At 44.3% G+C, this 25,462-nt stretch overlaps 1 protein-coding gene across 6 annotated transcripts in view; it reads left to right on the plus strand.

Moving 5' to 3' along the window:
* Window positions 1–2,439: 2,439 nt before the first annotated feature.
* Ogdh (oxoglutarate dehydrogenase) overlaps window positions 2,440–25,462 on the plus strand; it is a 76,735-nt gene continuing 53,712 nt past the window's right edge. For 4 of the 6 annotated variants that reach the window (XM_052734457.1, XM_052734461.1, XM_052734462.1 and 1 more), the window contains exons 1-2: window positions 2,440–2,566; window positions 10,939–11,186. In XM_052734457.1, coding sequence (XP_052590417.1) covers window positions 10,965–11,186 — 222 coding nt within the window. In that variant the 5' untranslated portion in view covers window positions 2,440–2,566; window positions 10,939–10,964. Of the gene's footprint in view, window positions 2,643–2,912; window positions 3,166–10,938; window positions 11,187–25,462 lie in introns of those variants that run through there. The other 2 variants (XM_052734458.1, XM_052734459.1) reach the window with 2 other exon arrangements.

Raw genomic sequence — 25,462 nt, forward strand, 5'->3', positions numbered from 1 at the left:
TCCTTCAGCTCCTCTTCTGGATTCTTCTTTCTCTAAAGCTGATTCTTCCTCAGCAACAGCTGTTTCTTCCTTAGCAACGGCCATTTCCAAAGGCCCTGCCCTGGCTCCAACTTTCACTCCTCCTCCTACTCGTTCCCAAACTGCTATAGTGCCTGATTCCAGCCATCCAAACCCATCCACTATTCTTCCTTTGAGAGAGGTGGCTGGTGTGGATGGACTGATTAAAGTTCATGTTCCAAAAACAAACAAACAAACAAACAAACAAACAAACAAAGGTTCATGTTCCATTCTCTCTCACAAAACTCTCTCAGATAGAAACTAAGCTGGGTTCTTATACTTCTAATTCTGCTTCCTTTATTAAACAGTTTCAATATACTCAATCTTATAGTCTCACCTTTCATAATATATACATGATACTTTCTAATAATTTACTTCCTGAGGAGTGCAGGCGGGTATGGGAACAGGCTAGGACTCATGCAGATGAGGTTCACCAGACTAATCCCTCACATCCTCCAGGAGCCGAGGTGGTTCCTGACCAAGAACCACACTCGGACTATAACACCCAGGGTGGCTCTCTAGCCAGAGACAGGTGACTTCTATTCCAGTAGGGCAAAAGGACTCCCGAGCCATCTCACTCACAGCACTGGTATCATCTGCCATACATAGCAAGGGTAAACTGTCTCAAAATCATGAAGTATTTAAAGCCTGCATTATTGTCCAGCAAAAACTCTGAGCCTATAATCTGTACTCTGTTAAAAAACAGAAATAAGAGTGGAGTTAAAGGCCATGAGCATGAAGATTGGATTACGTATCTGTAATCCCAGCACTTGGTATATGGAGGCAAAAGGAACAGGAGTTCAAGGCCAGCCTACATTGTGAGTTTGAGGCCAGCCTGAACTACTGTCTCAAACAACAAAAGACAGGAGTAGGAAATGAACCCCTCCCCTCCTTGAGACTGTGAAGTGAGACACTGATGCAACGGACCAGGTAAAACTGAACTTGGAGCTCGCTGGTTCAACTTCTTAAAAATGGGCATTTCTATTATCCTGTAAAGACAAAAACAGAATCCTGCCCCAACCCTTATTTGGTGAGTTTTCCTTTCAACTTGTAGAATTGTCATAATGGTAAATGAACTATCACTTCCGGTTATTAAGAAGACTCTCCTGTTCAAATCTAATCTTTATTAATTTTCATGGTATCCATAGCTTTTCTCCTAATCTCAGGGTCGTGGGTTCATGCCCCACGTTGGGTGCCATGAAGTGGGACACTTACAATGGACCAGGTAAAATTTGTTAGGGAAAGTAATCAAATAAGGTACACTCATGAAACAGAACAAAGTAGACGCCGCTGGTAATTCAGCTGTCCTTGTCCTGCCGTTCTGCCCAAGGGTAATAAAAACCAACCACGAGCCATGCTCCTCAGCCTCTTGCTTCTGCTCCAACCACCCAAGAGAGAGAGCACGACCCTTCTTATGTGGTCACATACAGACAAGATCACACCCTAGGGCTTGTTACTCCAATACCATTGGCTGAATAGATGGGATTCCCACAACAAACCTGGATCCAGCTATGTAGCCCAGGCTGCCCATAAGATCTCTATGTAGTCCATCTTGACCTCCAATTGATCAGTCTTCCCAGTTCTAGGATTACATGTGTGTACCTCCAAAGCTGGCTGAACATTTTTTACACTGGGAGCATTTCATGACCAGTGGAATGTGACATTAACTAGTGGTATTTTGTCTGTTTATAGCTGGTTCTGGAGACAGGACAACCCAGGGGGATCCCAGCACAGCTTCTTGTCAGAAAGCAGGTAGGAACACCCAAATAACAGGTTGCTTGCTATACACAATAGGGCTCACTAACTACTCTTCAGAAAGACTGCTGCAAAACAAGTGTCCAAAAATGTAGATCTTGGGCTGGAGAGATGGCCTAGCAATGAAGATCACTGCTTGCTCTTCCGGAGGTCCTGAGTTCAATTCCCAACAACCACATGGTGGCTCAACCATCTACAGTGGGATCTGATTCCCTCTTCTGGCATAAAGTTGTACATGCAGATAGAGCACTCACTTAAAAAAAAAAAAAAATCGTTTAAAAACCTGAACTACTTCTTTTAAAAAAATGTATATCTTGTTATTCAAATTATTTTATGCAGTGATAAATTTCACCAACCCAACTATTATTTAACGCAGCTGGTTTTGGATACAAAGCCGGTTGGCCTCCAAGTCGCGACGCTCCTGCCAAACGCCGCAAATGCCAGAGTGCACCACACGCCCTGAATTTACTAGAGTCTTAAGTAGGCTTTGGAAGCGTCTCACGTCTCATAACCACTAATGACAGTGGAAGCGCGGCGAGCAACAGGGCCGACTTGGGCCAGCTGCAAGTTCCGCACTGGCGCGAAGCCCAAGGGCCCGAAACGCCACTCTGTGACGTCACGACACGCCCACAGCCCAGGCCGCTCCTCTGGGGCCGGGCTACGCGCTGACGCCACACGCCGGGGCGGGGCCGAGAGTTTGGAGCCCGGGGTGGGGTGTCGGCGCCTCACTCGGGTGGAGCAGAACGGGAGACAGGTAACCTTGCGCGGCCGACGGGCTCAGTCCAGTGCTGGGAGGCTCGGCGCTTGACAGCCGGAGCTTGCGGCCGAGGGTGAGGCCTACACGCCCTTGCAGCCGGGGCACCTGAGTGACGGGCGTGAAGCCGGACCGAGCCGGGCTGACGGAGGGCGGCGATGGTGGGCGGGGGGACGAGGCCTGACGGACAGGCGTCATAGCCAATGGAGCGGTAGGGTCCGCCTGGCGGGCGGAGATTGGCGGACGCGGACGCGCGCCGGGGGTCGCGGGGCCGAGCGCTATTGGCTCTGGTGGTTGAGCCTCGGAGGCGGCGGGCTAGGGTGTCGGTGGCTCGGCGGCCCGGGAGAGCCCCAAGGTCGCGGCACGTCACGTGGCCCGGTGGCTTCCTCCGGCCCGCGCGCGTTCTTTTGTCCTGCGTGCTTTGGCCCCAGCAGGCCGCCGTCCTTGTGTTCGCCGCGCCCGGTCACGGCGCTGACCTTGGTGCCTGCGGCAGCCCCACTTGCCGGTATGAGGTACAGCAGGCAGCGGGCCAAGGTGACACTCGTTTCCCTAGAAACACCGTCCACGCACCGCTTTCCTCGCGAGAGGGTGTGACAGACGTGAGTTAACCCGCCGAGTGACTGGCAAGCCTGCTGCCGTGCCCTCGCTTGAGTTACCCACCGAGCAGTGTGCCAGTCGCTGACATGACAAGTTCGGGAAGAGTCCCCACGTGGCGGACACAAGTGTTAAGACAGGACACCCGAGGGTAGGGCATAGGAGTAGCGACAGGGTGAAGGAGCAGGGCGAGGTGTGCAGAGAGGGAATTAAAGGTAATGAGCGAAAAGGTGTTGTGCGCATGCGTCACCCCACTTCCTGACTCGCTCTGCAGGATCAGAAAATGGCGGCGTTATCATTGGAGGGTGGAGTTTTAGACCCTTGACGTCAAAAGGTCACTCAAGGAACACCTCTCCGGGCCCAAGTGGGGTCAGTGGTGTCAACCAGTTTTCCCCGATTGAGGCCTCAAAGTACATGAAAACCGTTTAGATATGATGATCGTTAGTAGGGGTGTTACCTATATAGAGCGAAGCTAATTCTACTGTGCAGCTCAGCTTCTTGACCTCTAGAAGCAAGTAACTGAAAACAAAAGTAATTTTTTTTTTCAGATTTTTCTGTGGATTTCGTGACCCTTACAGGCCTGACTTGTGTCTGTGCATCCTGTGTTATGACATTGAACAGAGGACACTGTTGGGAGTTCCCTTGTTCGCCTGGTCTTGTAGTCCTGCCCTTGATGTGGCCCCGGGTAGATCCCTTAGTAGCTGGCATTAGGATGAGTGACACTATAATTGTCTTTTCTATTTTTGTCACTTTGCATCACATATTATGCAGGTTTTTTTAATTTAAAAAGTTACATGTATTTATTTGTAGGGGAACATACACATGTGACAGCGCTTGTGTAGGTGTCATAGGTCAACTTAGGAGAGTCGTTTTTCTCCTTTCCCCATCTGTGTCCTGGGGATTGAACTTAGGTGTCAGGTTGGTGGCACCAATCCGTCTTGCAGGCCCCCTTTTTTCCCTGGTATGTACACATTTAGGTTTGCTTATCTTTTTTGTAGATTGACCTTTTCATTATTCTATGTCTCTCTCAGTCTCTGGTAATTGCCTTTTCTTTGCTCTCTGCTTTATTAGATAATAATAGGGCCATTCTTGGAAATATGTGGGTTCTTAACTTTTTGGTTTTTCGAGACACGGTTTCTCTGTAGCCCTGGCTGTCCTGGAACTCGATTTGTAGACCAGTCTATCCTCGAACTCACAGAGATCTGCCTGCCTCTGTTTCCCAAGTGCTAGGATTAAAGACGTGCACCACCACCGTCTGGCATGAAATATGTGTTTTCAATCTTACATTCAGTGTTACTATCTTTGAAGTAATATTCTTGTCGATAAGCACCTGCCTATTGGGCTTCTGCTGTGCTAGGATTTGTAGTGATATGCTAAAATTTAAGTCTTCCATTTTGCTTATTCTAGTTTGATTTCTCCGTGCTGACTTCCATTGGGTTACTCTAGTATACATACAGCCAAGACTCGCCTTGAACCCATGGTTATTCTCTTGTCTCAGCCTTCTAAATGCTGGGATTTGCAGGCATGCCTCACCGTTCCTGGCACTGTGTGTGTGTGTATGTAGATCAGAGGACAACTTTAGAGAGTCACTTCTCTTTCTCACTTTATCCAATTTGGGTTGTCATACTTGGCAGCAAGTGCCTTTACAAAGTGATGAGCTTACTTGGCAGCTCTTGTTGGGTGATTTCAGATTGACAGTTCTGTTCCTTTAGTTTTGAAGACTGTCAGTTTTTCCTGACCTTCCAGCTTCTGATGAGAATTATGTTATTTAAGTTTTTCTATTCCTTGAGACAAGATCTCTTTCTGAACCTGGAGCTCGACTGACAGTTAGCAAACCCCAGTGGTCTTCCTCTCTGCCTCCCACAGCACTGGATTTACAGATGCACATGTCTTTTTAAGTAGGTTCTAGGGATTTGAACTCACTCATGCTTTTAGAGCACTCTCACCCACTTAAGCAATCTTCCCAGGCTTTTTCTTTAATTTTATTTTCTTGGTCATAATGCATTATTGTAACTATTCACAAGATTTTCATGAGGGTTTTTTGTTTTTTGGTTTTTTTTTTTTTTTTTGGTTTTTTGAGGCAGGGTTTCTCCATGTAGTTTTGGTGCCTGTCCTGGATCTCGCTCTGTAGACTAGGCTGGCCTCGAACTCACAGAGATCCGCCTGGCTCTGTCTCCCGAGTGCTGGGATTAAAGGCATGCGCAACCGCCGCCCGGCAAGGTTTTTGTAAGTTTATGATGTGTCTGTAATGTTCGGCTTTAGGGTATGCTTATCTTCTTGAATCTATGTAGCACGAATCTTAAAGGGTCTTGTTAATCAAAACAAACCTGGAGCCAGGTATTGGGGTGAATGCTGAAAGATCAGAGACAGAGAGAACAGGCCACAGCTAACCTCACCTGGCCAACTTCTCAGCTGATCCTGTTTCCTCAAACTGGAAGCCTCTGTGTCCTCATCCGAATGGATCTCAGCTGAACTGCTGCTCAAAAGCCTAAAAGCTTAACAGGCTCTAGTTCCTGGTTTTCACCCTTATATACCTTTCTGCTTCCTGCCATCACTTCCTGGGATTAAAGGCATGTGTCACAGTGCCTGGCTGTTTCCAGTGTGGCTTTGAACTCACAGAGATCCAGACAGATCTCTCTGCCTTTGGAATGCTAGGACCTGTAGGGCCCTAGCCCCCGTTTTGGGTAACTGTTGCCTTGCTTGCTGACCTTGCCCTTGATATCCTCCCTATGCTAATTCCCTGCTGGGTTCCACTCTCCTGAATGCTTAAGGGAAGTTCCTTGTCTGTTTATCCTGCATAATGGGCATTAACAGCTTAGATGCAAGATTGTAAAACATCTGTAGCGAACTTCTGCCCTCCGGGGTTCTCCCATTGTTCTGTAAGCCTGTATTTAAGACCTCCTCCTTCCTTCAATAAACAGCTTTCGGCAAAAATAAAATAAAAATAAAAAAGATTTTATAAAATGTAAAAAAAAAAAAAAAAGAAAGGTGTGTGTGCCACCATTTTCTGGCCTCTATGTCTATCTAGCGACTGTTCTGTTTTCTGACCCCAGATAAGTTTATTAAGGTACACAATATATTGGGGAACACAATATCACCACAAATCTGTATGGTTAAGCCTTTTACCAATTTAGGGAATTTTTTTGGTTGTTTTGTTCTTTTGAGACAGGGTTTCTCTGTGTAGCCCTGGCTGTTCTAGAAGTCACTTTGTAGACCAGGCTGGCCTTGAACTCATATCTGCCTGCCTCTCCTCCTGAGTGCCGAGATTAAAGGTGTGCATTACTGCACCTGACCCTATCTGGTAGTCTTAACAGCTGTGATATATTGGTGTTAGTGTAAGTTGAGAAGTTATGAGAATTGATCTCATCTATTATTCTCAACGCAAGGTCTCACTGTGTATCTCTGGCTGGCCCATATCTTATTCATTCATTCATTCATTTTTGAGGCAGGAATTCATAGAGAGCCTCTTGCCTCTGCTTCCCAGTGCTAGGATAAAAGGCATGCACCACCATACCTGACTCCTGACTCTTCCATGTCTAATCAAAGTATAGCAGGCTCTTTTTGACTGTTAAATGGCAGAGAATGCTGCCTCAAGTCTAAGAAGAACTTATTATTACTGTAGTTATGAGTACCCCACCCAGTATGAGGAGTGGGCCCTCATTATTGCTAGAATTAGGCCCCCAACTGGTTGTTGTTGGAGTAAAGTGGAGATAAAGTCCCTGATTTGTATTTTGACATCACTGAGGGTGGAACTATGGTGTTTTCTCTGGTATTTGACTACAGTAGGAAAATTGTTTAAATTTTTCATCTTGCTGCACCTGTCACTATCCTTTGGCTTAAGAGCACGGGGTTTGTGCCTTCTTTTATCTCCTCCACCTATTGGGATTTCTCTCTCTAGACAAGATTTCTCTGTGTAACAGCTCTGACTATCCTGGAACTGGTTATGTAGACCAGGCTGGCCTCAAACTCAGAGACAGATGCCTGCCTCTACCTCTTGAGTGCTGGGATTAAAGGCATTTGACACCACCGCCTGACTACCTGTTGGTATTTCTTAGAGCTCTATTAATTAATCTGGAACATGTGGCAAGAACGGTGCTTGTCAGTGGTCTGTCTGTGTCTCTTCACGTTCCAGGATTCAAAGTTCAAGTCAGTTTGCTTTCTTTGTCCACCTTTTGGAGACGTGTTTTAAATTTAACATTTATGTTTGGGGCTGAGTTTAGCAGGAAACAGAAATTCTGTATGTGCTTTAATAAAATGTTGACAGATTATATGCTTTCTAGGAAGATGTCATAATTTTCACTCTTTAAGAACATGTCATTGAGCCTGGCAGTGGTGGCGCACACCTTTAATCCCAGCATTTGGGAGGCAGAGGCAGGCGGATCTCTGTGAGTTCGAGGCCAGCCTGGTCTACAAACAGTTCCAGGACAGCCAGGACTGTTACACAGAGAAATCATGTCTCGAAAAAGAAAAAAAGAAAAGAAAAGAAAAGAACATATCATTGTTCTCTTTGAGATAGGGTCTAAGTAACTTAGGCTGACCTGGAAATCTAGATGCACCTCCCTCAGCCTCCAGAGTGCTGGGGTTACAGGTGTGTGTCATAATGCAATACCTCTTAAAAATGCCTCACTTCTGCCCTCACCACTGCCTGCTTAGACCTCTGCACTCTTGGGCACCTCTGGTGCTGCAGAGCCACAGCTAGAGAAAGCATAGCTGTCTTCAGACTCAGGTACAGAAACTCGCTCAGTGGTCCAACGAAAGCCTGCATGCAGTTAGTGCTAAGTAGGCTGGTGTGCCAAATAATGGAGATACTCTACTAATGTTTCACAAGTTAGAGTCCTTGCCATACCAAGGGGGCTGATGTTTACTTATCTTGGGACCTTGAATTTCTCAGACATCTCTGTTGGCTTCTTATAACTTAGAATTGTAAGTTGGCCTACTTGTAAGTTATAATTCTTTAGTCATAGAAATACTTAAAGTTTACAAAGTGCTTTAATTTTGTAGTATAATTACAAAAAGAAACGAGAGAGACTAGAGTAATTACGGTCTCTACTCTTTGGTTCAAAGATACTGAACAGGTCAGGTCTAGTATGTAATGCTTACATGGCAAGTGGGTGTCATTGATACCTGTGCCACTATCAGTGAAGTGCTTACTGTGCAGGCATGAGGACTTGGGTGTGGTAGTACATGCTGGTAATCCTAGGACTGGGGAGGCAGAAGTGGGTGGATCCCTGGGGCTCCCTGGCCAGCAAGCCCAGCTTATTTGACAAGTTGTAGGTGATTGAGCTACCTTGTCTCCAGAAAGGAAGGTAGCACTTGAGGAATGACACCAGAGATTGACCTTGGGCCTACCTATATGTATACATATTTATAATTAATATATTACATTGACTATATAAGTATATATACCAAACATATACTATGTATCTATGTGTGTCTTAATATTTAGAGGTTTCTCAGCCTCTATCCTCAGCCTCCAGATGCTGGGATACAGGTGTGCATCATTGTGCAGCACCTCTTTTTAAAAATTATTTATTTATTTGTGTTTTATGTACATTGGTGTTTTGCCTGTTTGTATGTCTGTAACTCCTGTTCCAGGGGTTACAGACGGTTGTGAGCTGCCATATGGGTTCTGGGAATTGAACCTGGGTCCTCTGGAAGAGCAGCCAGTGCACTTAACCATGGCATTGCTCCAGCCCCTATGCAACACCTCTAAAAGTGCCTCTTCCATCCTTACCAGTCTGCCTGCTTATTGACACCTGCTTGAATATTAGATATCTGTGATTATCTAATTATCACAGGTATCTAATATTTAAGTATGTCTTTCCTAAGGTCATGAATTTAATACTTAAAAATAATTTTTTCTTGTTTCTGTTCTTTTCATTCATTTTTTTTCTTTTAGGTTGATTTCTAGTCCAAGGCTTTGCCTATTCTAGACAAGTACTGTGTCTTTGAGCTTAGGCCACTGTTTCTTTTTGCATCTTGTTTTTTCAAAATACATAGGTTTCTTCTCTCTCTTTAAAATTTTTCTGTGTGTGTTTATGCCATGTATATGCCTGGTGCCTGTGGAGGCCAGAGAGGATGTCAGATTCCCTGGATCTGGAGTTACAGGTGGCTGTAAGCTGCCGTGTTGGTGTTGGGAATCAAACCTGAGTCTTCTGAAGGAGCTGTAAAAACTCTCTTAATCATTGAGCCAACTCTCCAGCTCCAGTTTTAGCTCATACAGTTAAGACTTTGATCCATTTTGAATTTTGTATATAGTGTGTAAACAGTTTCACCTCTTTTTTTTTTTTTTTTTTTTTGTGTGTGTGTGTGTGTGTGTGTGTGTGTGTGTCAGTAGAGTCTCATGTAGACCGAGATGGCCTGGAACTCAGTGAGATCCACCTACCTACTTCTGCCTCCTGATACTGAGAATAAAGGCATTTACTACCACTCCTCACTGGTGTCTTCTTTTTCTTTTTCTTTTTTTAGATTTTTTTTTTTTAAATTATGTATGTGTATGTTTTGTCTGCACATACATGTGTTCTATGTGCATGCCTAGTGCTGTGGAGATCAGAAGAGGGCATAAGATCCCCTGGAACTGGAGTTACAGACTGTTGTGTGCTGCCATATCAATACTGAGAATCAAACCTGGGTCCTCTACAAGAACCACAAGTGAATTGCTGAGCCATCTCTCCAGCCCGGCTGTGTTGTTCTTAATGTATTAGGAAAAGCCCCTGGAAATGTGTCTTAATACCTGCCAGCAGTTTTCTTACCACACCCGTAAGAGAGAAAACTGAAGGACAGGCTATGCTCAGCTAATGGGAATGTGCATCTCAGAATGATAATGAACAGGTATCCTAGTAGAGGCAGGGTCTGTTGTGCCATCTGCTGAAGAGCAACTCTATTTTAAAATTGATTTTTATTTCATGTTCATTGGTGTTTTGCTTGCATGTATGTCTATAAGGGTGTTGGGAGTCCCTGGAACTGAAGTTACAGACAGTTGTGAGCTGCCATGTGGGTGCTGGGAATTGAGCCCAGGTCCTCTGGAAGAGCAGCCACAGCCCAGAAGGGCAACTTTTTGATGAGTTATTTTGAGGAGGGTTTGAAGCTGTCTAGTTTTGGTTCTGTTGAAGCAAAACTTTCTCTAGCATTTTATATTTATTGCTCAAGGGGTAACTTACTTGAGGATAAACAAAGTCAATTTCCTCTACTTCCCCAGAATACTAAGAGCACAGAGAATAAATACTTGATGATTTCTGGATACATTAGAAAATACCATTTTGCTATTAATGTTAATCCTTAACCAATCCTTGTCATTTCTTACAGTTATTTCAGACAGTATATAAATGTAAAGATCGCAAGTCAGATAGTAAAGTCTGCAACCTTGTGCCTACCTCCCTTTGGGCTAATCCAGGCATCGTAGGGGATGTGAGTGTGCCAGTTTGACAGTCATGCTCTGTCTTGCTTTCGAGAATGTAGACTAGGCACTGAGCAACTTGTTGGCTGTTGTGAATACTTTTTTTTTTTTTTTTTTTTTTTTTTTTTTTTTGGTTTTTTCGAGACAGGGTTTCTCTGTGTAGCTTTGCGCCTTTCCTGGGACTCACTTGGTAGCCCAGGCTGGCCTCGAACTCACAGAGATCCGCCTGGCTCTGCCTCCCGAGTGCTGGGATTAAAGGCGTGCGCCACCACCGCCCGGCTGTGAATACCTTTTAAACTAGAATCTTTTTCCTGAACAGCTGGGCAAGTTTTATGTCCTTAATATTCTCTTAAAACTTCTCTGTTTTTTGTCTTTTAAACAGGTACTTGTGGAAGGCTTCAGGACAAAATGTTTCATTTAAGGACTTGTGCTGCTAAGTTGAGGCCATTGACGGCCTCCCAGACTGTTAAGACATTTTCACAAAACAAACCAGCAGCAATTAGGACGTTTCAACAGATTCGGTGCTATTCTGCACCTGTAGCTGCTGAACCATTTCTTAGTGGGACTAGTTCGAACTATGTGGAGGAAATGTACTGTGCCTGGTTGGAGAATCCCAAAAGTGTACATAAGGTAAGGCTCACAGGGTAGTTCCTGTGCTGTATATGTTGGTCAGGTGCTCACTGACTGCCAGGTAAGTGAGTGTATCCAGAAGAGTCAGTGGGCAGGCAGGCAACTGGACCCTGGCTCCATCTCCCATATCAGCTGCATCAGACTCAGTGTGGCCTCAATGGATAACAGTCTTCTTGAGGGATTTCCAGCAATACGCTCAATACCCTGAGCTCACAAGGAAGCATGTGTAGCCTTCAAGGATATGAGGAAATACAAGTGTGGTCCTGCGAACATGCGAGGAAGCACAAGACTGGCTCTCCGGGATCTCCCCAGCCGTTGCTTTAGAAGGAAGCCTCTGAAGAAGTCTGTGAGAAAGAATGGGACCTCAAGATGCTCTTCCATCCTGACTGCTCTGAGAGAACACATGCATTGTGACATTTTCAACTCATCACGTGTAATTTCTATATAAACAGCCGTTTAGATCCTTGTTCTGTTTTTCTCCTGGCTTTGATTTCTGTGTATCATCTACATGGGCGCTTTCTTCTTAGACCCTTTTCTTCATTGTTGCCTGAACCCTTTCTGAGGGTGACTTGTTCAGATGAAGTGGAGATGTGCTATGTTTTATTGGAGAATCCCAAAACTATCACAATGTATCCACCTCCCCTGGCTAGCCCATCTTAGTAGTGTCAGAATTGGTTTGCTGCTCTGTTTATGGCCTATGACTGTTATAGGTTTCTACGGTCATTTCTTAGTTTTGGGATAAGGAAGCCAGCCTGATGCAATGGTTGCAGTGTGGTGTGATGGTAAGAGTTTGTATTCCACAGCTTCTCATCTGTACATCTTTGGGAGAATGGAAGGAAGTGGCACAGCCATGATGTTTACCATCTTAATGGAGGCCATACTCAGCCAAGATGTTACCTTTACTGTGAATTGGACCTGTTTGCACTATTGAATCACAGAGTGGTAGCCGAAGTTTTCTTACGTTCCGGCCTGCCAGTGGTCAGAACAAATCTCTCCCACTCTTGTCTCCCAAGTAAACACACAGAGGCTTATATTAATTATAACTGCATGGCCATTAGCTCAGGCTAACTATTGACTAGCTCTTACACTTAAAATTAACCCATAATTCTTATTTATGTTTAGCCACATGGCTTGGTACCTTTTCTCAGTTCTGCGTTCACATCTTGCTTCCGCTGTGTCTGGCTGGCGACTCCTGACTTAGCCTTCCTCTTTCCAGAATTCTCCTTGTCTGTTTATCCCACCTATACGTTCTGCCTGGCTACTGGCCAATCAGCATTTTATTTATCAACCAATGGAAGCAACACATTTACAGCATGCAGAGCACCCTCACCCATCAGAGTCACCTCACAAGAAGGCATCCTGTGCCCATTCACCTGTGACTAAGTTGTTTGTTTTGTTTTAACTTCAGGGGTTTATTGTGCAGGAGGGAGGGCCGGCTACACTTTTGCCTGCTCACCCCCAAAACTCCACCCCCCTAAACCCTGGATGAATATCGTGAAGTAGCCAAATATCAAACAGCCCCATCCCATGCCACCCATACACCTGCTCATATGTACACACCTCATCCTCACTCACTTCTTTTATTTTCCATATGTTGGTAGTGATGGTTCCCCTGGTGGGCCTGAATCAGCAGACTCACTTAACCTGGGCCCTCCCCAAACCTGCTGCTTCTGATTCTGACCACCTGTGTTCCTGGACACCTTGCAGATGACTCTCATATACATGTAGCATCTGAGCGTACTAACAGCTTTCTTTAAGGAGAAAAGTAATGCTGAAGGTACTGGCAGCTTTTCTGGTGGCAAACCTGATAGGGACCATAGTCAAGGATGCTTCATTTACTGTACGAATTATGGCAGCAAAAAAAAAAAAAAAAAAACCCACAACCTTTTTTTTTTCTTTTCCTTTTTTTTTTCTTTTTTAGAACAGGGTTTCTCTGTGTAACAGCCCTAGCTGTCCTAGAACTAGCTCTTGTAGACCAGACTGGCTTCGAACTCACAGAGCTCTGCCTGCTTCTGCTTCCTGAGTGCTGGGATTCAAGGAGTGTGCCACCACACCCAGCTTCATCCCCAAACTTTTAAAATGTTACTGCTCTTAGATTCCTGGCAACCTTCTTCATTATCTCCTTGAGGACTTTGAAGAGAATATAACTGGGGAATCTCTAAGCTTTCTTTCTAAAACACGGCATCATTTACAAAGTTTACCTCTGCACTGCTAGCAAAAATCATACTGGGATTTATTGCTAAGCAAACTTAATTTTTCCCTTTTTTAAATGTCTTTACGTATCTTCACTGTCTTGACTTTTTTTAAAATACAATGTCTTGATTGTTGTTTAGATTTTCTGTACCTTTCTTGGCACCTTGAGTTACTCTGGACTTAGGTTCACTATCCAAAGTTGCTCCAGCTTATCTGGGTTTCAAACACTTAACATCTGAATCACCAGAGATTCCTTTCTCTTCCTGAATCTGTGCCAAGATTTCCACACCCTTCTCTGTTGTTTTCTTCTCTGAGACTAGGAGATCTAACTGTGCCCCCTGGATCTCAGGCATGTTCTTTCCCACTGAATTTACACCTAGATACCAAGTTCTTACCTCTAGCATCTGAGTTCTGTCTGTGATTAAATTTTATCTTTACATGTTGGTGACACTGAGAATGGACTAGTTCCTATAATGGCTGAGTCACCATAGTGTTATTTGACAATAAGGCTACTTGCTCAGTTCTCCCCGCATTGCTATGGCAACCTGGGAGTCCTGTTACGCCAGGTGAGATGTGGTTTCTTGTCAGAAATCTCTAGTGTGTGTCTAGTATATAAGGACAATGCCTAGAAATAAGTACATTCTGAAAATTGCCCGTATGTTGGATTACGTAGGACACTGGAGATTTCTGGTAACAGTAGTGTGAACTGTGTCTGGAGTAACACAGCCCAGAGGTATCAGAGTCAGAAGTTCATCTAATATTAGAACTTAAGTTGGATTTGATCTAGACAGCAGCACCTTGAATATGAACAGTGAAGAATACCTGCACTCGGCGTGTGGTCTGTGGGTGACCTCGGTGTTGCCACCAGACCAGCACTGGGCTATGGCATAGCTGTTTGTATACAATCCCTCCCTCCATCCCTTTGTTCCTGCTCTCCTCTCTTACTCATTCCTTCTCTCCTTTTCTCTTCTTTCTCTCCTCTCCTTCCCTTTTTCATTTCTCTTTCCTTTTCCCATACTCTCCCCTTTCTTTCATTTCCACTCCTTTTTCCTTATATCTCCTTTTTTCTTTTTCTTTTCCCCCTGTCTCCTTTCCTTTTCTTCTGGAGATATAAATCTAGCATCTTGGCAAAAAGCCTACATGGGTGATTTTGGTTTTGTGTTTAAAGCCAAGGTCTGGGCATGTAGTTCAGGCTAACCTGAAGTGTTAGGTTGTTCAGGGTGTCTTTGAACTCTGGATCCTCTTGCTTTTACTTTTCTAGTCCTGAGCTTGCAGGGTATACACTGCCATGGCATAGCTACTGAAGGGAGGTGATTTTTGTGGGAGCATGGTGGCTTTGTGGTCCCTATGCAGATGAATAAATAGCTAGTTATCCTTGAAAAAGATTTTTTTTTCCTTTTCCCCACGTGGTTATGGTTATTAGAGAAAGCAACATGTGATGATTAGGGTGAGAGGATATTGAAGAAAGTTGGCCATGATACCTATCCCTTAGGGTGGGGCAAGAATACTCAGCCACCATCTGCTTGAGCTGGAAAGGTTCCCATAAAGATTGCTGGTGGTGAGATTAGAGTCTTAGGGTCAATATGAGCTTATCTTGGAGAAGCTGTTGGGAGGAGGAATGGTATACACAAGATATTTTGTTCTTTAATTGAAGATGTGTGTAGATTGAAGGTCCTTGGGGCAGAGTTTATGCCTGTATATGTTTCCGGGGGTCTGTGGGTTACTCTTACAGAGTCAGGCATTGCTCTGCTCCTTCTACCTGTAGAGGGAGGAGCAGAAAGGCTGATTGAAAGACTGGGTCCTTTAGAAATCCTGCTTGTAGTCTGACAGCACTTTGATCTCTCTCCTGCCTTCTTCACAGCTAGGTAGTCCTCTTCAAATTGTATTATGCACACATGGTACATATACATTTTTTTGAGGGAGATGACCCATAGTTTAAGTCAGATTTCCAAAGGTACCTATGACCCACAGAATGTTAGGATCTGTAACCTTAGAAATACTTTATTTTATTAAAAATGCTTTGAGGACTGGGGAGATGACCCAGTGGGTGAAGTGCTTGGTGTACAAGCATGAGGACCTAAGTTCAGACCCCCCCCACAGCACCCACATCAAAAGTCACACGTGGCAGCAGCATGCACCTATAATCCCAGTGCTGGGGGTGGGATCAGAAGATCCTGGGGGCTGGCCTGGTCAGCCAGTTTAACCACACTGGTAAATTTCAAGTCTAGTGAATTAAGACCATCTTAAAAAATAAGATAGGAAGTATAGAGGAAGATATCCTATGTCAACTTCTAACCTCTGCATACACACACACACACACACACACACACACACACACACACACACGCACGCACACACACACACACACACACACACACACACACACACACGCACGAACACTTGGAGTGTAGCTCAGTTGGTAAAGTGCTTGCCTAGCACTTTATAGTCTGGGCATGGTGGCAAATAATAATAGTGTGTACTTGGAAGGTAGTGTTAAGAAGGTCAGAAATTCAAGGTCATCCTTGGCTACTAGAGAGCTGGAGGACATTGTAGGTTGGGATGCATGAAACAACTGTCTTTTTCGTTTTGTTTTTTGGTTGTTTTTTTGTTCTAGACAGGGTCTCATTATGTAGGTCTAGGTGTCCTGGAACTTACTATGTAGACCAGGCTGGCCTTGAACTCACAGAGATCCTCCTGCCTCTGCTGAGATTAAAGCCATGCACCACCACTGCCTAGCCACATTTCTGGGTTTTTTTTTTTTTTTTTTTTTTGTTGTTGTTGTTTAAAATTTGTTTATTACATATACAGTGTTCTGCATGTATCCCTGCAGGCCAGGAGAGGGCACAAGATCTCATTACAGATGGTTGTGAACCACCAAGTGGTTGCTGGGGTTTGAACTCAGGACCTCTGGAAGAACAGCCAGTGCTCCTAACCTTTGAGCCATCTCTCCAGCCCCACATTTTTGTTTTAAAAACAGTCAAAACTAGCCAAACATGATGGCACACATGTGTGATTTCAGTAGTCTTTGTTAATGTTTAAAAGAAGCAGGTATGGGGTTGGGGATTTAGCTCAGTGGTAGAGCGCTTGAAGGCTGTGGGTTTGGTCCTCAGCTCTGGGGAAAAAAAAAAATAAGAAGCAGGTAGTTGAGAACTGCTAAGCCCCTGTCAATCTTGAAACTGGTCTTGTTTTATTCAGCAGAGACAGTACCCAAGCTCCAGGTATAGTATGGTGTCTAGTTCTTTCTGGTGCAGCTACCAGGTTCTAGCCTGGCTTGAAATAAATCTAGGTTTGGGATAGAAGGAGCTGGTCCTTCTTCCCCGTAGTGCTCCAACACCTATCTTGAAGATGCTGATCATTGGTCCTGCTTCCGTTTTCTGCCTACCTGGCCAATGAACTTTCCCACAGCTCAGGAATTGCAGTACTCTATCCCTTTTCCTGTCTTGCTTGACATCTCTCCACTTCCCTAAGCCTTCCTTCTTTCTGATTTTGTTAATCAGTCAGTCTCAGTCTCTGTCTCTGTCTCTGTCTCTGTCTCTCTCTGTCTCTGTCTCTCTCTCTCTCTCTACCAGCTCTGGCTGTCCTGGAACTTGCTTTGTAGACCAGGCTGGCCTCAAACTCACATAGATCCGCCTGCCTCTGCCTCCCAAGTGCTGGGATTAAAGCTGTGTGCCACCACCACCCATCTTGATACCCGTTTTTTATTTGCTGTTTTCTTGTCTTTTGCTTGCCCATTCCTAAAGTATAGTAAGAACTGTGGTTCCAGGTGGCTGCTGCTGGAGTAAGGGACTTTGCATTCAGAAACTAGGTGGAGGGCTATCATTTCACTTGGCCTTGTTGTCCTTTCTGCCCTGCCCTTCCTTCCATGCTCATAAAACAAAATTTTCTTATTTTCTGTGAGTGAATCAGTCAGGAGAGGAAAGTTACAAATCATAAGCATAGTCTACATTTATCTTTTCACTCCATGGTAGTGACAACTGCTTTGACTGCACTTAGAAAAATAGGACCATTTTTATCCATTTGCCCATTTCTGTGCTGCCTTGGGGTTCTCAGGGCCGGGAGCTACGGGTTAGTTTTATAGTTACTGTGTTTATTATGCATGGTATGGGGGCTTCCTGCTGTGCTCTTCTGAAAGGGAGAGCAGCTTTGCTGAACAGTCTGCAGGGCACTGCTTTGGTACTGTTTTAGAGGTTAAGTAATATTTTTAGACAGGGTTTCATTAGATAGCCCCAGTTGACCTGGAACTGACTATATAGAGCAAGTTGGTCTCAAACACATAGAGAGAAGCCTACTTCTGTATATGTGTAGGCCAGAGGTCAATGTTGGGGTCTTCCTCTGTTGCTGCCCACCTTATGTTTTGAAACAGGGTCTCAAACTAAATTCAGAGCTTACTGATTGTACAGACTGGTGACTAGTGAACTCTGGGTGTACCTGTCTCAAGCCCACTCCCTCCTGGTTCAGAGATTCTAGGCATGTGCCACTACACCCAGCTTTTAAATGGGTACTGGGGATCTGAACTCAAGACTTCATGTTTGCATGGCAAGCATTTTACCTGCTAAGCCATCTCTCCGACCCCTGAAGATTTTTTATTTTCTTAATATATGATTTATTTTTATTTACAAGGTGGTGGGAATTGACTAAGTATGCATTCTGCCACTGAGGTCCATGCTCTTCCCCTTCATTTTGCAGTATTAAAGATTTAGCCTTGTACCTTATGTATATAGGCAAGCACTGTACCACTGAGCTCTTTCCCTAGCCCCCAGTCTCAGTTTATTTCTTTACCTGTATTACTCTTGTGTGTCTGTATATGTAGACATGTACATGTGGGAATACATGTGGAAGTTGGAAGTGGGCCCAGGTGTTGTCCTCAGGAGCCATCTACTTTGTGTTTTGAGATAGGCTTTCTTACTGTCCTGAGGCTCATTGAGCAGGCTGGGCCGGGGCCAATGAGCTCCAGGTATTCTCCTGTCTCTACCTCTCCAATGCTGGGACTGTAAGTGGGTGCCACTATGCCTGTTTTGTTTTGTTTTTAGTTAATTAATTAATTGTTTGTTTGTTTATTTATTGTTTTTCCAGACAGGGTTTCTCTGTGTAGTTTTGGTGCTTGTCCTGGATCTCACTCTGTAGACCAGGCTGGCCTCGAACTCACAGAGATCTACCTGGCTCTGTCTCCCGAGTGCTGAGATTAAAGGCGTGTGCCACCACCACTCGGCTTAATTTATTTTTTTTTAATTCATTTTTACATGCTAACCACAGTTCTCCCTCCCTCCCCTCCTCCCATTCCTCCTACCTTCCTCCAGCCCACCCCAACTTCCCCCAACCGACTCCTACCCCATCAGAATGAGGAGTCAGCAGTGCCTGGCATGTTCAGTTGGGCAGGACCGCTCCCCACGCCCCCGCCCCGCCCCTTGGGTTTTTTTTTTTGTTGGTTTGTTTTTTTTTATATGGTATTATAGGAATCAAATGTCCCCCTCCTTGGTTATTTTTTTGTTGGTTTGTTTTTTTGGTATGGTATATGGGAATCAAATGTCTCCCCCCCCCCCCTTGGTTATTTTTTGGTTTGTTTGGTTTAGTTTTTGTGAGGGACATAGGAATCAATTTCAAGTCCTCATGCTTGCATGATAACCATTTTACTGACTGAGCTGTCTTCTCAGCCCTATCTTAATCTTACTTGTAGCTGATTTTGAAAGATTATGAAAATAATACATATTTTAAAATAATCCATATTTCAACAATCAAGACTCATGAAACGTTTTTGTTGATTGTCTCCCTGTACTATATTTTAAAGCAAAAACAAAAAAAGAAAAAAATCAGAATCGTAGGGAAAAACCAAAATAAATCTTAAGGGAAATGTAAGCACCAAGGATGAAAAGAATTGAATTGCTTAAGGGCGGTCTGTTTTCCATGTGAGAAAATCAAAGAGCTGAGTTTGTAAGTCCAAGAAGTAGCTCATTTTCTCTACATGAGATGGGTACTAGGAGAGGTTTTCTAAGGAACCAATGCCAGTGTTTAGAAAATAGAAGTTATCACATTGTAGAGACAGCATGTTAATCTTGAGCCTTCCTATACTCTGGCTTCCTCCCTCCATTCAAGAGGTCTTGCAGGTCTTAGGCCCTTGGGACTCTCGCTGAACTCATGTGTTTATATTGTGAGGTGAGAAGGTGGTGACTTGAAGCCTTAGCATTCTGCAAGAAATCTTGGAGCAGCTGCTTTACCCAGCTAGCCTAGGGCTCCCTCTCAAAAAGGCCCAGTCTCTACTGTGGAGGACAAAATTGGTTGATACTTATCCAGGTGGTCCCCAGCCAGAGCAACACAAGTGACCCCAGATAACCAATCTTCAACTGGTCTCTCGTGACTTGTGTCATGGGCAGATCTGGGCAGAGGTAAGTGCTCCTTTCCTACACAATGTCCTGAGTCTGCTTAAGAGAAGAGTCACGGGGTATGTTGTCTGGAGTACTTTCATGTGGGAAAAGCTTACTTCCCAAGAACATTGGTATAACAAACCATTCCCAAACTGCATCTTAAAGTGGTAACAGTGATGTTTCTCTTGACTCAATCAGCTGGAGGCCCCTGGTTTCCCATAGTGACCCATGCAGCCAAGACTACTGTAAGCAGAGTCTATGAAGGCCTTAGTCATAGCTGGCAGTAGTTGCTGGCCTGCTTCTTAGACGCTACAGTCTTAGTTTTAGGGAAGTTCCAGTGATAAGGAATGAGTGGCTGTAGAGTTCTTGCCTTCAAGTGTTGAAGAGAGACAGACTCTACCCTGAGAGATGGAGAGGCAGGGCATGTGTATGGATGGAAGACCATGTAGGACTGACTGGCTAGCCTCCAGCCTGTTTGACTGATCTGATAGTATGGCTACTTGTGTAGCATGCCTTATACTTACAGTACATTCCCTAGGTCAGAGCTAAGGGAGCTATTCTTTGTTAGTCTTAGGTATCTATTACAATTTAATTCACATACGTAGGCAGAAAGTTTCAACAGCATTGTTGTAATAGAGCGTGTATTCATTTAGTGTTTTTACTGACATCTGACAGTGATTACCCTAGTTTTTTGTTAGTTTCTTTTGATTTTTTAACCTGCTAGGTAATGATATGTTACTATTATTTACAGGCTGTCAGCCTCAAGAGTAGTGGGATTATAGGCATGCTCCCAATCAGGTCTCTAGTTTTAACTGGCTTGTAATAGGTTTGTAGTATCAGCAAGCATGGATTACAGTGTCCCTGAGGTTTTGTCTCAGATGGAGTGGTGCTGGGCAGTGGTCCTGTCTTGCTGGAAGAGACTTCCTTCCTAGGGATTGTCTGAGTGGATAAAAGTGTCTGAATTCAGCTCTCCCTCTTGAATCTCTTTTGGTTTTTCAAGATAGGGTTTCTCTAACAGCCCTGACTATCTAGAACTCACTTTGTAGACCAGGCTGGCCTCAAACTCACAGAGGTCCACCTGCCTCTGCCTCCTGAGTGCTGGGATTACCATCTTGAATTCTTTTGAACAGTTGTACTTAGTCTTTACTCTGGCTGCTCTCACATTGGGTCTGAGACCTGTTCACACAAGGTAGTCACACATTCATATTTGAAATGATTCCCAGGGTATTTTCTGGAAGGACTCAGAGCCTGTGAATCAGAACAGATTCATAGGTTTGGAATAGAGGGGTAGATGCAGCCAGCCTTATCTGTGCATGCTTTGGCTAGGATATCAGGGCTTGCTCCTCAAAGTTGCACTTACCATCCTATCAGTAGGTGATCATAGGATACTGGGTGGGTGGGCATTTGGTCACTCAGGGAGCATCTGCTTTTTCATTGGCTCAGAAAACTTGAAGTCTTTTCACTCATTTCCCTGTAGCTCATGTTGATAACAATAAGTATAATTAGTATTTGAACTTAATAATTAAGGGCATATTTGATAGTGCTGAGCTTCATCAAAAATTTATCAGTGGTAGATAGACCTTTGAGCCTGCCCCACCTATGCCACTAGATTATTGTCACATGTCCTTGGTTAGTCTTTAGCTGGCACCAGTACTGGACTAGTGCTTTTGGTTTTCTATAAATAAAATGGGAACTCAGATTTCATTTTATTTCAACCATAGTATTAAAATTACGTGCATTTGAAATCTGTTCTGTTTCAAGTCATCTTGGCAGAAAGGTTATAACCTTAAACCCACTTATGGGAAGTTGGCAGGAAGATATGAGCTCATTTTCTGTAAGCTCCCTCCTCCTCTTAGCATTGGGTGGAAAAGGTTATCCAGTGTCCAGTTAGGTACTGGCTCCTCTCAGGATAGTTAAGCAGTGTGCCCCCAAGTATTGTGTCCCAGGACCTGGTTTCAGCACAGCTTCCTAGTCTGATTCTTCCCATACCATCTTACCTTCCTAGTGTAGCTATAGTGTGGGCTTCAGCACGTGATCTTTCTCCCTTCAGCTTCCATGGGTCCCACTTCTCTTCAAGACTCAGGACCCAAAAATGCCCTGTGAATAAGTGTCCTCTCTTCTCAACATTTGTATACATTGTACTTTTTGTGAATTCACATATTTACTTTTTAAAAAATCTTACTGTGGAGTAGAAGCTCACTTTAATTTGTCTTCTTGTTCCCAAACCTTACAGCATGATTCTTTTTTTTTTTTTTTTTTTTTTTTTGGTTTTTCGAGACAGGGTTTCTCTGTGTAGCTTTGCACCTTTCCTGGAACTCACTTGGTAGTCCAGGCTGGCCTCGAACTCACAGAGATCCACCTGGCTCTGCCTCCCGAGTGCCGGGATTAAAGGTGTGTGCCACCACCGCCCGGCTAGCTTGATTCTTTTTTATTTTATTTTATTCTTTTCTGTTACCAGCTTGATATAGTACAAATTCTTATCCTAATAATAGTAAAATGTTTCACTGAAGCTTGCCCAGTGATTGAGTAAAACCAAAACTTATTATTATTATTATTTTTTTTTTTGTTTTTGTTTTTTGGTTTTTCGAGACAGGGTTTCTCTGTGTAGCTTTGCGCCTTTCCTGGAACTCACTCTGTAGTCCAGACTGGCCTTGAACTCACAGAGATCCGCCTGCCTCTGCCTCCCGAGTGCTGGGATTAAAGGCGTGCGCCACCACCGCCCGGCAAAACCAAAACTTATTATAAGCCACAGTTATCCTAGGGTCCCCCCTGCTAGGTAGCCTCTCTGGAGCTGTGGGTTGCAGTCTGATTGTCCTTTGCTTTATATCTAGTATCCATTTATGAGTGAATACGTACCATGTTCGTCCTTCTGGGTTTGGGTTACCTCACTCATGATGATATTTTCTAGTTCCATCCATTCAGCATGATTCATATAGTGAGCCTTTAATGGATGTTTGTTGATTTGGACCAGAAATGGATTTTTAACATTGTTCTTACATTTATTTATTTATTTATTGTTTGTTTGTTTGTTGGTTTGTTTGTTTGTTTTGTTTTTCGAGACAGGGTTTCTCTGTGTAGCTTTTCGCCGTTCCTGGATCTCGCTCTGTAGACCAGGCTGGCCTTGAACTCACAAAGATCCGCCTGCCTCTGCCTCCCGAGTGCTGGGATTAAAGGTGTGCACCACCACCGCCCGGCTCCATTTATTTATTTTGAGAGTGAGGGTAGGTGCCATGGTATGCATGTGAAAGTCAGAGGACAGCTCTTGGGAGTTGGTTCTTTCCTTCCACCATGGACTCCAGAGATTGAACTCAGGTTGCCAGGCTTGGCAGCAAGTGCCCTTAACCACAGAGCCACATCACTGGCCCCAAAATGGTTGTTGTTGTTTTGTTGGTTTGTTAGAGACAGGGTTTCTCTGTGTAGCCCTGGGTGTCCTGGAACTCAACCGTGTAGACCAGCCTGACCTTGAACTCACAGAGGTCCGCCTGCCTCTGCCTCCCAAGTGCTGGAATTAAAGGCGTGCACCACCACTGCCTGGCCAAAAACAGTTTTTTAAAAAAACTCTTTTTAAAGAAGAAAATAATGGGTATTTTGAGTTAGTGGGATGGTTCAGTTAGTAAAGCAGCGACCTGAATTGAATCCCTAACACCCATGTAAAATAGGGCCACAGTGGGCAGTACACACCTGTAGTCCCATCACTGGGGAGGTGGAGACAGTAGGATCCCTGGGGCTTTGTAGCAAGCCAGTCTAGCTGTACCAGTGAGCTCAAAGTACAGTGAGAGACCCTGTCTGAAAAAGCTGTGGTAAAGAGCAGTTGTGGAAGATGATACCCCTGGCACCCACATCCTTATGCACACACATGACCCACAAATTCTTTATCTACATAAACATGTATGTACACATGTACAATATACCAAAAAAAGAAAAAGAAACTGTGTTTTCTGAGAGTCCCAAAAATGCTTAGTAGGTGCAGAGACTGGTTTAGGATAGGCACCTCCTGTACCTGTAGCCCCTCTCTTGTCCAGACCTAATTTTCTTCACAGCTTCCTGCTCCTTGGGTGTCATTTGTCACCTTGCCCACCTACTGTAATATTTTAACCTTTTTCTTTTAGAATGTTGTGAACTTTGTACAGTCTAGTACTAATCTAGGCAAGGAGACAAATATTTTCCTTGTTTATGAAACATGCCAAGTAAGAAGTTGGAGAGGCAGATGACCTTAGAAATGGGTGTGGTGGGCCTGGGGACATGAGCAAAGGTCAGCATGACTCAGAAGTCACCACCACCACCACCACCCTTCATCCTCCTGGAGTCAGAGTCCAACTCTGTCTCTGTCTTGTGGACAAGAAACCATTCCCGTTACAGGAAACTCTGCTGTGAAATCATTTCCCAATAATCCAGCTGCCAGTTTCTCTGAGAAGAGCCGCTGGAGCTGTATTACCTTCATTTTCCTCTTCGGAAACTCAAGAGTACTGGTTTGAACCTTTTTTTTTTTTTTGGACTGGCTTTAGTACAAGCAGAGTTTCTGTCTGTTGTCTTTAGCCAATTGAAAATCACCTGGAGTTTTAAGCACAAAAGAAGGTCACAGGGAACTGGGTGTGTGTCACCGTGCCTAATTTTTAAATGTGTGCTCAAGATTTGAACTCAGTTCCTCATGCTTGTACAGCAAGCACTGAGCCATGACCTTAGCCTCCCTACTTTATTTTTTGAGGCAGTCTATCATTGAATCTAGAGTCTGCCAGTTTGACTCAATTGGCTTGCTGGCAAGCCCCAGGTGTGATCTTTACCTCCCCAGCACAAGGATTATTGGTGCATACCCTCATACCTGGCTCAGGCACTCACGCTTATGTGTCAAGCATTTTACCAGTTGAGCTGTATCCCCGGCTCTAGCATTGAACTCACCTTCCTGCTTCTTAGCCTTCTCAGTTGCCTTGAAACCAAGCCCTGCTGCTGTACCTGCCCCTTCTCCAACATGGGTGTCTTTCTGTGTAGCACAAGCTAGCCTTGAATTGTCAGTTCTCCTGCCATACTCTCCTGAGTGCACCATCGTGCTTGGTTTCAAAGTTCTGATTTTTTTTTTAATTTTTTTTTTTTTTTGGTTTTTCGTGACAGGATTTCTCTGTGTACTTTTGCGCCTTTCCTGGAACTCGCTTTGGAGACCAGGCTGGCCTCAAAAAGTTTTGATTTTTACTATAGTGTTTGGATTCTGATCCATAAATGGCTGTTGCTTATCAGGATTTTACAATGTCATTTTTTTGTTTGTTTTTTGAGACAGGGTTTCTCTGTGTAACAGTCCTAGCTGTCCTGGAACTAGTTCTGTAGACCAGGCTGGCCTCAAACTCAGCGATCTGCCTGCCTCTGCCTCTTGAGTGCTGGAATTAAAGGTGTGCACCACCAGCATCTGGGTACAATGTCTTTTTTTTTTTTTTTTTTTTTTTTGGTTTTTCCAGAGAGGGTTTCTCTGTGTAGCTTTGCGCCTTTCCTGGAACTCACTTGGTAGCCCAGGCTGGCCTCGAACTCACAGAGATCCGCCTGGCTCTGCCTCCCGAGTGCTGGGATTAAAGGCGTGCGCCACCACTGCCCAGCACAATGTCGTTTTTATAGCTCAGGTAAATTCTCAATTTTAGGTCTTGGTCTTAGGTACTGTTTCTGGGTTCTTAGTGAATTCCATGAGACAGAAGTAGGGATATGTAGGTGGACTTTTCTTTGCCACATGCCAGTCCCCAAATA

Source organism: Peromyscus californicus, unplaced genomic scaffold (assembly GCF_007827085.1).
Source record: "Peromyscus californicus insignis strain IS unplaced genomic scaffold, ASM782708v3 Scaffold_13__1_contigs__length_99412109, whole genome shotgun sequence".
Taxonomy (NCBI): Eukaryota; Metazoa; Chordata; class Mammalia; order Rodentia; family Cricetidae; genus Peromyscus; species Peromyscus californicus.